Genomic DNA, 13,660 nt, shown 5'->3' on the forward strand with positions numbered 1-13,660 from the left:
CAGTATCATCATGAAACTTGGAAAATTAAAACATCACATTTTGTCACATTTTGTAGATTGCCCCGGTCTCACCATTACACGAGGATACAGTCGAGAGGTTCTCCAGCTGTGCTTTGCCTAAATGAACATGGATCCACTGAGACAGACCATCCCCTTTTTATATCAGGTGCAGTTACTGCAGTACCAGGTGTGCGTCCATATGTCCAGTACCTTGACTGTTATACAGGTGTTTCACTGTTTCCATAGACTGTCCATGCAAAGTGAATTGCAATAAGACTAAACACCAACCAACTTGACATGATTTTGAATATAGACACTCTCATATCATTGGCACGCCAGTCGTCCATAAATCCAGAGAGAAAAGACAAACAAAAGTCCCGTGGATCCTTCATTGTTTACGGCAATTTGGTAAACAGCTAAAGTGTACAGATTGGCAATAGCATTTTTTTTTAGATCACCAAGTATTTTAGATTAACAAAGCTGGCCCACTTTGGATGTTTTGAGACTGTCCGTTCTCACTTGTAACTCTGTTAGACGGTGATGGCTCTTCGACAATTGAAGGTTTCGGTCAATTGGCTTCCTTGAGGACTTTAGTTAAGTTTCCGATATACTCGTACCTGTTCTGTGCCTTAAATAGTTGATGACTATTTCTTAGCCCGATTGGCCAGTCGCCTGGCTTATGTGATGTCAGAGACAGTGATGTCATTGACACTGAGGTCAGTGAAATCGCTTTTTGATGTAACCTCTTACGATCGATCCAGAGCAGGGATCATCTTGCAAACTGCTGGATCAATCAGTGTAATAATGTCTTGTGCATGGTGCCAGTAGGCCAAGTACAAGTCAATGGCAGTCAGACTAGCATTAGGATGAAACCATGCGCATTCATGCATGGTTTCATGGTTTGGAGTCATACATCATTGGTGACTGACGTCATACTGGCCACATGAAACCATGTCGTTACCAGACTCTCTGAAAGTAATCATTGATAGAATAGAGTTATTCTTCAGTAACAGGGGTCTCCCCGAACGTCTCTCCAGCTCTTTAGTAAACCGAGAATACATTTACAGGTTGGGATACCAATTTTATCCAGTCAGGAGAGAGAGAACTCATAGAGGATACACAAGTGAAACTTGAAGTGGTGAAACAAAAATGAACTTGAACACTATACATAAAATTTAAGCTGGTATCTATTAAAACTGAAGAAGCACTAGCAATTACTAGGACTATACGGTAGTGCTTTACCTTTTAAAACATTTGATTCTAACATGTAAACAAAATTAAATAAGAAGCTTGCCTCTTATATCCAATTTTCTGATTTTGATTCTGGAAAGTTATGCAAATTCTGGCATATTTTCATATAATACTCAGATTAGGAGCCCACATTTGGAGCTCTGGCTCATGGACTTCCAACTTATTTTGGTATTGCCATTAACACCTGAATGCAGCCTGACTACTGACCGCAGTAATGTAAACCAACCAGAATCTCAACTGAGAATACAGGTTCTGTTTCAAGCTCCGTCTATAAAAAGAGACACAATTTGGCCATGCAGTTCAAACCTGTCACCCTGCACTGCAGAGCCACTATTATATAGACGTCATAGACAGCAGCTACAGAACAACAACAGGTAAGCCCTTGCTGGATTTAGGATGACCAGAATCAAATCCAAACTGTTAATTTGAGGGACAGAAGTAATTGTGTAGAACCGGGGGGACGGGACGGCATTAGCAACTTATCATTTTATTATTAAACCCCTCTGATCTCACATTTGGTATTAAATGGAAATTTTGGTCATGGGTGGTATGGCCGACTTGGTACCGTAGCCTAGGGGATATTTCTCATGTTATTTTAACAGACTTAATACTACATCTTGCAGGAAAGAGTCAATGAGAGCTTTACAACAGAAAGCCAACTATTAGGGGACTATAGGGAATTTGAACACTGATGCCTGCTAGTCACAATGTGGGACATGGCCTGAAAAGTCCTGGCAATGAGGGACTGACCCACGCAAAGGGGACGCAAAGGGCACGCAAAGTTGATGCTCACTGGGCATCAACTTTACACTTTTGTTAGCGGTACACTGAAATATATTTGCAGCAAATTCCAGCAAGTTAAGAAAAAATCACACCCGTGTGAAGTAAGTGGTGCAACTCCGTGTGGGGGTGGTGGAAGATTCCAGCGAGCCGCCCGTGTCCGAAACGGTTGAGAAATGACAGAGTTACCGTGTGGGGGTCCCTCTACTGTACCCTCTACTGTACTGTACTATACTGGCACACCCGAAATCACCATATATACAGTTAATATGTGCATGTGTGTTTGTGTGTGTGTGTTAGGCTACGCACATGTGGTGAAAAACAACCATGCTGTTTTCGTGCTCAGACGCACCCAGGCAGGCAGTCACCCACACACATAGTCTTAAGGAAGTGGTTGCACCAATTAAAAACTTTGGTCAACCATTTTATCTCAGACCAAGTATGCATACTAGCCTGTAGCTTTTGTCATAACAGATTTTTATGCAAAACAAGATATCATTAAACTAAGTATGCACCCCAAGCTATATGAATGTAGGTTCAATAGTTAAGTATAATTGTCTGTAGAATTTAAACCCACCTCCATTGGCAGTCTCTTGAGGGGAGGATGACTGTCCTCTCCCTTTACGGAGGACGCCTGTGTGTGACTATGTTTGGGGGAGACTGGTGCATGGACAACCACCCCTTGACAGATCTGGGTCAGGATCCAATGGCATTGAGTCCACATGACTGGGGGCCCTTTTCTGCTGCAGCCTGCCCTTCATCTGCCTTATGCTCCCCTAAAGTCAGCCATCATCATCCGCCTGTTCCACCACTGAGATCTTGGTTAGACAGCTCAGGATCTGAGGGTGACACAAGATTCTCCACAAGGTGACAATTCACAGAGAAGAGCCCAACTTTATTAATGCCCAATTATTGAGGGGCGCTGCCAGCCCCTCCTATGTCCAGCTTTGAGGGTTGACGGATGCTGACGGATGCTGATTGCATACATAGCTATAGCCGTCATCACAAATGTGAATGTGAATCATGTGCACGTAATGTATCACATGATAATGTGTTGTGATATTCCCTTTTTATTTGCTAAATACCCAAATGCACATTCAGTGGTTATAATAATATATTATAACATAATAATTCTAACGTTTTCCAAATTCAATAGGCCTACATAAATCATCAAGGAACCTTTTGTTATTATGTGCCTGACTGTGCTGTGCAGTGTTAACTGTGCGTTTTCTGAAGTCTCTGTGTGTACTTTACTGTACTCTATTAGATTTTTTAAATAATACATAACATTGTTATACAATTGGTAATAACAATGTTTACAAAACCTAACTAAATAATTTCTCATTCTGACGTCATTCTCAGCCCTAGCCAGTCGTAATCTCGCGTAGTTTGAAGACAAGCCCGATTTATAGTTCAGTCGTACGCCGGTGCCTTGCGTCGAAAACCGCGGATCTGCAAGCTCACAGCGCCTCGCGTAGGAGACTCGTTGCGCGCTTGCAGATCGGCGGCGCGCGACACCTTCGTGCGACGGAGCGTAAAGTCAAGCATAACGAGAAAAGAAAAATCCAGTGGATTTATGACAGTTCTTGTTGGTTCTATGTTGGACTGGAGCCGATAGACATCCCTCTCTTCTGTTTATACCACTATTCCAACTACATATGCTGCTGACACCGCTCGATGTTGTCGACACACTGACACTACCAGTCCAGTCTAAGCTTTAGTTAGTTTTTGATCACACATTGTGATCTGATCACACCTTTTCTCGAGCTGCCTGATACAGCGGGTGTCCACTGTCCAGCAGGAAAGAACTAGCAGCAGCTATAACTTTGTTATTTCCCAGCCGGGTGGCAACAACAACACAACGACGGGACGGTTGAACAGACAGCAGATGCCAGCCAGCCAGCAGCAGCAGAAGCCTTTGTCTCTTCTGTTCCTCTGATCCAGCAGCGTGTCAGCAGAGCACACAGGCGTTTGTTTGTTTACCGTCTTTTGTGATTTTTATGTTTTTCTATTCTTTTTAGTTTTTCCCCCCACCTGACAAAATATTTTAAGTGAACCAAGATAGGCGGCTTGGGAACCAAGATGTCGAACCGAGTGGTGTGCAGAGAAGCAAGTCACGCCGGCAGCTGGTACTCTGCTTCGGGTAACTGTCACCAGAGAATCCCAGCCGGACCCGGCAACATCGATGTCTGTCTTATTGTTTATCAGTGTTGATTCCCCGGCCTAGTGGGTCTCATGATATATAAGACTGTTTTCTTGTTCAATAAGAGCTTGATTCATGATCTGACAAGCTATGACAGTATCCAGCTAATGCTAACGTGTAGCTATAGCTATTGTTTTGAGCTTATTCAGCACATTCTCCCTGGGCTGGTGGTCGATGGAGGTGTTTTCAAAACAAACGCATATCTGCAATTTCCTTTATTTGTTGTAATAGCAAGCTGTTTGGTGTCAGGTGTCAGCGTGAACTTGCAAATAGCAAACTTGGCTAACCTTACTGAAACTTACTGGCCTGCTAACTGTCTAGATTTGGAAAACATTTCTAAACAAAGACAGCCTTCTCGCCATCGGAAACTGTCAAATGATTAATACGCCTTTTTTGCTGTCTTGTTGGTCACTGACTCCACCGACTAGAAGCGCAGAATGTTTTATTTTCTGCCTTGGAACAAAGGACTGGGTAGGGCAGGGCAGCAAATTGAAGGTTCATATTGCACTGACGACCCCCTCCCCCATTTTACCAGCTAGCTGCTATACTTCCCTTCTATTAAGCCCAGCAATCCTGCCTGTTTATCCCCTCTAAGCCAGTCCCACTATAATGTCAATGATAACCCATGATACCCATCATGGTACTTTGGACATATGAGTTATAGTTGAGTCAAACATTGGTTACTTAATTACATGTAGAATATCTATGTGTGGCTACTAAGCCTTTGTGCTTTTTTGCCTGCCATTATTAAAACAAAATCCTCCCCAAAAATCATCAACATTGGAAGAGTCGTCACAGAAGATGCCATAATCCAGCCTATCACATTTATACAAATAAATACCCTACATATAAACAGATTGATTCATTGTGTTATCATCTGACAGTTGTCAAGTCAAACTCTTGTATTTGAGTGTCACAAATGACTTATTTTGACACTGTTGTGTGAGAAAGTCTAACCTCTGACATCCCATTACTTCGACTACATGGCTTCATATGCGGTTAGGGTACCTAATAAATTATGAAGATGAATTTCATGGCCCATGTAAATAAGGTTCATTTATACAGGTTATGTATATTCACATTAGTATCTTGGAATACATTGTAGCACACACACACACACACACACACACACACAAACACACACACAAACAACCACACACACACGAGCTGTGTTCGCTTCCCGCGTTTGCGCGTCTTACTTGTGATAAGGATAGGCACTAATAAGCTATAAGCTTCTGCCTATACCTTTTCGATCGCCTTAAAAGTACTGTTTCATTTGTAATGTCTCTCTGAAAAAGGAGAAAGATCGAAATAAACTATTAATTTCATTATCATTTGACAAAGCTACAAGACTTGCAGAGTCCAAAAAAAGAAAAGGGGCAGTAGCTCTAAGAAGTGCTAAAAATAAATCATGTTCATTTAGTGTAAATTAGTATGTGTATAAAGTGTCTGGTTTATTACTGCATATATTGTTTGGTTTGTGTCCAGAATCAGGAATAAATCCAAAATATGTCTTTTTCTTAAACTATTTGCCAGGATCCCAGCTGAATCTACAATTGGAAGGCTGGCTGTCCCAAGCACAGTCCTCTATCAGACCGGCTAGAGCCATCATAGCACCGTAAGCAAATATAGCATACATTCTGAAAGAGAACAACATCCCCACGTATCACATACTAGGATGGACTAATTGATTTAATTGAAATATTCTATGAATAATTCAATCCCTATTTTGGGGATTGAAGTTAAAAGCTGAGAAGTAAAAAAATAAATAAACTACTATATACATACAGTGTATGTATGTGTATATAAAATGGCAGAACTACAAGCTTACACTGTGCTGTGATGCGACATGTTACTATTGTGCTATTTTCACTATTGTACAACACTGTTGTATTGTGCAATAGTATAAGATAACGGTGGAAAGTTGTTGATCGATATATATATATACACACAAATATTAGAATAATTGCAAAAGATGATAATCAATAGTTGCAGGCAGCCCTACCCTGATCTAATTGGATATGTTCTTGCGTTCAGGCATGCTGGATATACATACTGTGGCGCTTGTGCGGCACATGCCTATAAGCAAGTTGACCCATCGATTACGTGAGTTATTTACAGTTTATTTTTACATTCAACATCTTGTGGGTAATGAGCAGTATATTCTTATCATCTTATAATGTGCTCACTCTATGTAGGTCTTATAGTCTTGTTTGTAGGATTGAACAATTGGATCTTAGATGGTAGTATTGCAGTGTTGGTGGTATACATACTTTTGGGAGAAAGTGTGAATGAGCGTAAGCCTTGTTGTCCTGCAGTCGTAGGGTTTTCATTCTGGGACCCTCACACCACGTGCCCCTCTCCCGCTGTGCCCTCTCCCCTGCAGAGGTCTATAGAACACCCCTCTACGACCTGAGGATTGACCAGAAGGGTATTCATGGCTTTTCTTCTATAAATTGCGGTGTTCTCTCTCAAGCTTGTGTTGTATGTGGTTGCGCTTTGTTGTGTGCCAAAAACAGCCGATCTTACAAGCCCACAACACGCCATGCTGCATCTGATGTGTTGTTGTTGAGTTTGTAGATCTGTTGTTTTTGGTGCGTGGCACCGGCGCGCAACTAAATATAAATCAGGCGTCACACTTCCTTGGACTGTAGTTCATAATGTCTTTGTATTCCTGCTTTGATCAGAAGCTTCATTGTTGAAGATTAATTTAAGAATTAACAGGGGAATGTGAGGAAAAGGAAAACGGAAACATAACTTGATTTATACTCTAGCTTGTTCTCAGTTTATGATGATAATTTGTTTTGGATTCATTAGAAATGTTGTTTCTGGTCATTTCAATTAATTGGATTATAGGGGGAAAGCACAAGCATTGGTAACTTGGTGAGTAGAAATGAAGTTCTGTTTATTGAGTGTGGTTTCTCATCTAGAGAGGATTTAGATGCATTAGATATGCTTGCTTTGTTATACAGATCTCAAGCAGCATTGGGAGATGAAATACATTGAAATAACCTCTAGGGCCAGACATCTGCCTGAGTGTTAGAATAAAGACCTCCTGTGGGAAGTTTAGTGCTGCAACGCAGTTCTGTACATACTCAGCTTTAAAGTTGCTTTAAAATATTAAATCATGATTATGTTGAGAGTTTAGACACATTGAAACAAAGGGTCTTCTCTTGCAGTTTATGCTGACCTCTGGAAAACTGGGATGTTTGAGCGGATGAGCCTGCAGACGGATGAAGATGAGCACAGCATTGAAATGCACTTGCCTTACACTGCTAAAGCCATGGAGAGGTAAGATGTGAATGATTGGAAGATATTCAGTTATGTGCTTCACTATTTGCGTCCCTCTTTTTTAGTTATGCCAAAATCACGTTTGTGCAGTCAGTGACACACGGCAAGGGTTGAATGCATAATTGATGCAGCCTTCTGTCCGGTTGGCAAAAGCTAAATGCAATTTCCTTGTTGTAGAAAAGCTCTGATCAGGTAATAGCATCAGGTGGCAGCACATTTGTGATATTGAATTAACAAGAAACATCAGTGTACTGTAGGTACTGTAGTGGTAATAGGTGTTCTGTGAGAGGTGGGCTAATTACACCAGTGTCATCTTTATAATCCAAATCTGTTGACAGTGTGCGGAGGTTTTCAAATTAATTTTTCACAGATGGATGATCTGTGGAAAGAAAATCAGGTGCCGTGTTACAGGGTCTGATGGCTGCTGTTTTTTAATTTTTTTCCTTTGTAACCTGATGTCTGACTAGATTTTGAGAGTGAAGTGTTGTTATAAAATCCAGGTTGTATCATACTGTGTTACTGTTACATTGATTTCCATTTACAGCCATAAAGATGAATTTAGCATTGTTCCTGTGCTGGTGGGAGCCCTGAGCGAGTCCAAGGAACAGGAGTATGGGAAGCTGCTCAGCAAGTACCTGGCAGACCCTTCCAACCTCTTCATCATCTCATCTGACTTCTGCCATTGGGGTAGATATTGAGAACATTTAAAGCAATACTCCATTGTTTTTCAACCGTATCTCCATGATTATCCATTATTATTACATGGTGCGTCTGTTGACACCCCGCAGTCACACAAACATTAAAGACAACAGCCATTTCTCTCCTCTGCCACTAGGGGAATTCACATTCTGGCCAACTCACCCGGTGCAGAGGCGCACAGCGCCTAGATCGCCTTTTCACACCTTTTTTATATCAATTGATTACAGTTCACAACTGTTCTGTACGCACTCCGTGCGATGAAAAAATGGAAGTGAAAATTCCGCTGGCTTATGCTGTCTATGGGAACGTAGTTTTTAGAATCGTAACATCTTGGATTCTTCTTTTTGGACCAAAACAAGCTTGATTTGCGGCTGACAATATGATCCTCGGTTACAAAAGGTCTGTTTTGGGTGAATTAAATAACATTTGCCGGATATGTTACAGCAGTTTTTCACTTCCTGACTCGTAGTTTCCGGGTAAATCGGCTTTCAAACTAAGACGCTCTAACATTGAAGTAAACGGGTAGCAATCTGTGAGTTCCCTTTCAGCCACTAGATGGCAATCTTGGTGAGTTAATCAAAAGATATTTGATATCAATCAAAATTGTTAATATCACATATTGACTAAACAGCCACACATTTGACAGTGGAGAATTGCTTGAAAAGGGAGACTAACATTTCTTGTCTTGGATATATCGTGTGATGTAAAATGTAGTTTGAAATCACTATCATCCTTTGGGCCTTAAATGATACAATTTCTGTATCCAGATATCCGCCGCCAACCGATTATTTTCTTTTTCTTTGAAGGTCAGCGGTTCCGCTACACATACTACGATGAAACCCAAGGGGAGATCCACCGCTCTATTGAGCACCTTGACAAAATGGTACGTCTGTTACCACATCTGTTAAATTGACAAACTATTTTATTCAAACAAAAATGCATGACAACTTGCATTTGTAAACAAACAATACGTATGACTACGTTCATGTTTATCCTCACTCATTGTTTCCTCTCTGCTTGTGAAAGGGGATGGGCATCATAGAACAACTGGATCCCATGTCCTTTACAAACTACTTGAAGAAATATCACAATACCATCTGTGGGCGTCACCCCATTGGAGTGCTGCTACATGTGAGTTCTGTAACCACAGAAGTAAAACCAATTAACTGGGGAACAACCACCCAATGTGTATTGATTTGACCTAACAGCAAAATGGCTGGCGTGTGAATATGGCCAGTATAGTTAGTGTGGGGAAAAGTAGCACTTGTAAATTACAGGAATATCAAATATCACTTCCTGGAGGGGAAAGGAACTGGTTGGAATAACGTGCTCCTTCCACGCGCTACGTCCAACCAGGAAAACTCCCCCCTGTCAGGTGTAAAGGAGCAACTTGGACACTCAAGCATGAAGGAAGCATGAGTTAAGTCCGTTGCTCTCCCTAGGTTGGCGGAGGGTGTGTAGAGCCCAGGATCACATCACAGGATGATTGACACAGGGGTGAAAAATGGGTTACAAAATCGTGGGACAAAGAATATAAATTATAAAAAGAAAATATCACTTCCTATAAAGTGGAAGGGAGTCAAGCCTCCGTAAGTAATCTGTGTATGTGTATATACAAGCATGCATATGTGTTGTGAATGTATGACCAAATGTCTATATGATCTCTGCAGGCTGTGGCTGAGCTGAGGAAGAACGGGTTAGAAATGAACTTCTCGTTCCTGAACTATGCCCAGTCGAGTGAGTGCAGGAACTGGCAGGACAGCTCTGTGAGTTATGCTGCCGGGGCGCTCATCGTTCATTGAGGTCAGCTTTCCCAGGAGCCACTGCAGCACCCCACCCTTATTACTATCTATCGCCATAACTTGACCCAGAACCCCCCCACCCCTAACTACACCCCACTATCTGCAGGAAGGACCTAGACACTTAAAGCCAATGCAGTCTCCTTTCTCCCTCAACGCCCCTGCCTTTCTCTGTTTGAAGTGTGATACAGAGCTTTCCGTTGAAATGTTTTTGCGTGAAGTGCAGATTGAGATTGAGCAGGAGCAATGGTTGGAGACGAGATAGGAGTGCTTATTATTTTGACTCTGAGCAAATGTGGAGTGGAAAAGTCTTACTTGGGGGATTTTGCAAGGACTGTAGTTGTCCTTTCTTAGTCGTTTTTGTTTTCCTCAAAGTTGTAATGTAATCTTTACATTTGCACCCTTTGCGACCTGTGCTCATGTAAATTGCCTCAGATAAGAAGATAAGATAACATAAGGAAAATATAAGAATCTCCCCATGGGGAATTTTCATCTTCATAAGGAATGATAATACAACTGCAGAAATTAAATCAGAATATCTAAATGTTGCCAGATGAAATGAAATGAGTGTTTTGACTGTCTGCTTCAAGTTATATGCTACTGCAATTGAGAATAGTATAAGGTAGCTTATACCACCGTTCAACATATGCCTACAATTATAGATTCTAACAAAGGGCTGCACCCAACAAAGTTCACTAACCCCCTGCTGTAAAATACCAAAAAAAACCTTATTATTATTATTATTATTATTATCATCATAATAGTCTGTTTAAATATCTTTTATTCCTATTTTGTTCCCTTTATTTCTCTATTTAGTAGTTTTATTAGAGATACATATTTATGAGCAATGTGGTGGTGCATTTGAACAAAAGCAGTTGTCCTTCATGCTGCAAAGTTATCAATAGAGTTTGCCCTCTGGTTGGGTTGGAGCAACTAGCCACACTGCACACACATTGAACTGAGATTCTAGTAGCACTGAATAGATGTTTCATTATGGTCATACTGCAGTAGTGAGTGCTACAGAAAGGTAAACCTTTCTGAAAATTCAGGAAGTTTAAGCCGATGTAGACACATTTAGCCTCTACCCATACTGCCACTTTGATTCTGCTTGATTTTCCACACAGGAAACCTGTTCTAGGTCCTTCAGACCCATCTAAAGCATTGCGTTCAGAAGTATCTCTCCAATCATAAACTAGATTAAATCAACAGTAGATTTAATTCCACATGTGTCTTAATAAGATTATCGTGTTTGTAATTTTCAGCCGTATTGGTTAAACCGACCTCAAGTTTAGGGTGCCAAAGGTACTTGGAAAATACTATTTAATTGATTTAAAATAGACACTTAAGTCATTCATGTAATTCGTATTTTGCAATGACTTCCATGTTCTACACCCCTAAACGCGAAGGTAATTTTCAAGTTTTTCATTGTAATTCACTGTCTATAAAAGTCAGCTATGAATCCTCTGCATTACTGAGGCAATATGCAGAACATGAGAACTGACATTTAGAAACTATTAATAGTAGGAATATTTAGACTATGAAATGGCAATTGCTTATTATAAACATTGAATTAGAACCTTTTTGTCGTAGTATTTTTATGTCGTCTGTGTAATGCTGCTGTGTAAAATACCTCAAATGTCAGCTATATCTGTGGGGAGGAAATGAATCAGACTCAAAGTGGCAGTATAAATGTAGCCGTTTTTGGACACGATTAATTGGAGGCATGCGAAGCACAATGTATGCCCTCCTACATTTGACCTTCAATTAAGACTTGTTACTGACCGATGCATTAGCTGCTGAAGTCCAGCATTACTTTTGTTCAGGTGAGAGCCGTTCTGTCATTTCTAAACCCACAGCTGGGTTTGAGCGCAGTATACCGTGAGTGGCAACACTTGACATTTACCCATCTGTTTCAGCAAAGTGGGCACAAGAACAAACCGAGGAATCCACTGATTCACTTGATCTTCAGAGTAAAGTTAAGGGAGGCTAGTGAAGCATGACACACTGTGCTATTGTGCCTTGGATCGCTGTTGCACATTGAACTTTTTGTTTTGAGGTTTCTTTTAGAATGTATATCTCAGTTAATGTCACCCACTCACATCGCCTCCACATTGTGCCCAACAATGTCTCTTCAACCACCGCTGTAGGAGTGCGTGGCCTGTCCCCATCCGTTGGTATAAAATGGCACCAACTGTTATCTCTTTATTCCAGCTGGGAGTGGTGTTCTGCTGTCATCCACCTCAACTCATTCTTAATGTAGAGAGAAAGGCTGAACCTCAATACTGTTCATTTTTCTGTTCATGGTCCTTTGTTTTACTATCAGATGTTTTTGTTTTTGTATTTTTCTTGCATAGAGAATAGGAATTCACACGTCACAAACCTATAAAATATATACTACTTAAATACTCCCACAAAGGAGTTTTTTTAATCTCAGGTTCCACTGACAAGAGCATCCCAAAATGCTCTCCGGATAAAGACCTCGGATTCATGTTACAAAAACAGTAAAAATCTACTGAAAAGCATGTCTTCTCTGCTGTGTCTTATTCCTTTTTCTTTGTTATTTGTAATCTTGCAGCTAATTAATGTCTTGCAATTGTGGTTGATTCTTGTCCCTGAATTGTCATACCATCTTAAGTTAGTTTTCTCTGTTCATTATTTTCAATTGAGAAATGTCCTTATTTATTTTGAATCCAGTGCATAATTATATGGTAAAGAAAGATTTGGCAGCTATACCTGTAAATAATAGCTTTGCCTTTGGCCATCAGAGGGAGCCGGATGAGTGGTAGATGGATTAAAAAAAGATATTGTTTACCATTATAGAAATGGTATTATGTTGTTTGCATAATATTCAGTAGTGATTCAGTTCAAGTTACATAAAGTACCATTTCTAGGGTCAGTAAAAAGATCCATAGACCCTAGCGTTCCTTCCTATTCTGAGCATGTCACAATGGGTGAGCATTTAGCCAAAAATATCAGATCTACAATCTCACAGTCACAACATAACGCAATGAGCTTGTAGATTTTCCATGTTCATTATTTGACATACAAGGAAGAATAGGCTTTGGGGTTTAAAGGGATATTTCACTCCTATTGCACAGCTGTGTGTGTTTGTGTCCCCGTGGGCACACCGTCAGGAGCGTCAGAAGTAGCTGAAGTTTTCTTCTTAGTGGGGTTTTTAGACAGCTGGTGGATGGAAAAGAAGCTCCACCTCCGTGCCCGACGGACGGGCGCGGAGGTGGAGCTTCTTTTCCATCCACCAGCTGTCTAAAAACCACACGAAGAAGAAGGGCTTTAGATCCTTCTGACGCCTTCACGCCTCACAGTGTGCCCACGGGGTGTGTAGTACAGAATGTGCTCCAGCTGATTGGCTGAGCACGGAATGTGACGTATGACGATAAGAGCGCCACTCACTTCACACAAGTGTGATTTTCTTTTTAACTAAAACATTTACTGTACACCCGTTCGTTTAAGTAATAAGTTGCTCCCCCCCCCTGTCCCCTGTCCCACACAAATGATACTTCTGTCCCTCAAATGAACACTTTGGTCACTACTCACTATAATGCCCACAGTAGATGCAGTACTGTGTTGCACTGATTACCTACTGTTGACAGTAGGGGGCAGTCAAACACTGGTTTGA

The 13,660-nt window shown here is 41.0% G+C and overlaps 1 protein-coding gene across 2 annotated transcripts; it reads left to right on the top strand.

Annotated features, from left to right (window-relative positions):
* Nucleotides 1–1,582: 1,582 nt before the first annotated feature.
* memo1 (mediator of cell motility 1) lies at nt 1,583–12,545 on the top strand. Of its 2 annotated transcripts, XM_083775533.1 has the most exons (10): nt 1,583–1,625; nt 4,053–4,174; nt 5,771–5,852; nt 6,272–6,340; nt 6,553–6,665; nt 7,414–7,525; nt 8,070–8,212; nt 9,031–9,107; nt 9,251–9,355; nt 9,895–12,545. In XM_083775533.1, the coding sequence occupies exons 2-10, from the start codon at nt 4,114–4,116 to the stop codon at nt 10,024–10,026; spliced, it is 894 nt and encodes a 297-aa protein (XP_083631659.1). In that variant the 5' UTR covers nt 1,583–1,625; nt 4,053–4,113; the 3' UTR covers nt 10,027–12,545. The 2 variants fall into 2 exon arrangements, with proteins under 2 accessions (XP_083631659.1, XP_083631658.1); XM_083775532.1 differs by lacking the exon at nt 1,583–1,625 and having other exon boundaries at nt 3,460–4,174.
* The last annotated feature ends 1,115 nt before the right edge of the window (nt 12,546–13,660 follow it).

Source organism: Protomyctophum parallelum, assembly GCF_964188405.1.
Source record: "Protomyctophum parallelum genome assembly, chromosome: 10".
Classification (NCBI taxonomy): Eukaryota; Metazoa; Chordata; class Actinopteri; order Myctophiformes; family Myctophidae; genus Protomyctophum; species Protomyctophum parallelum.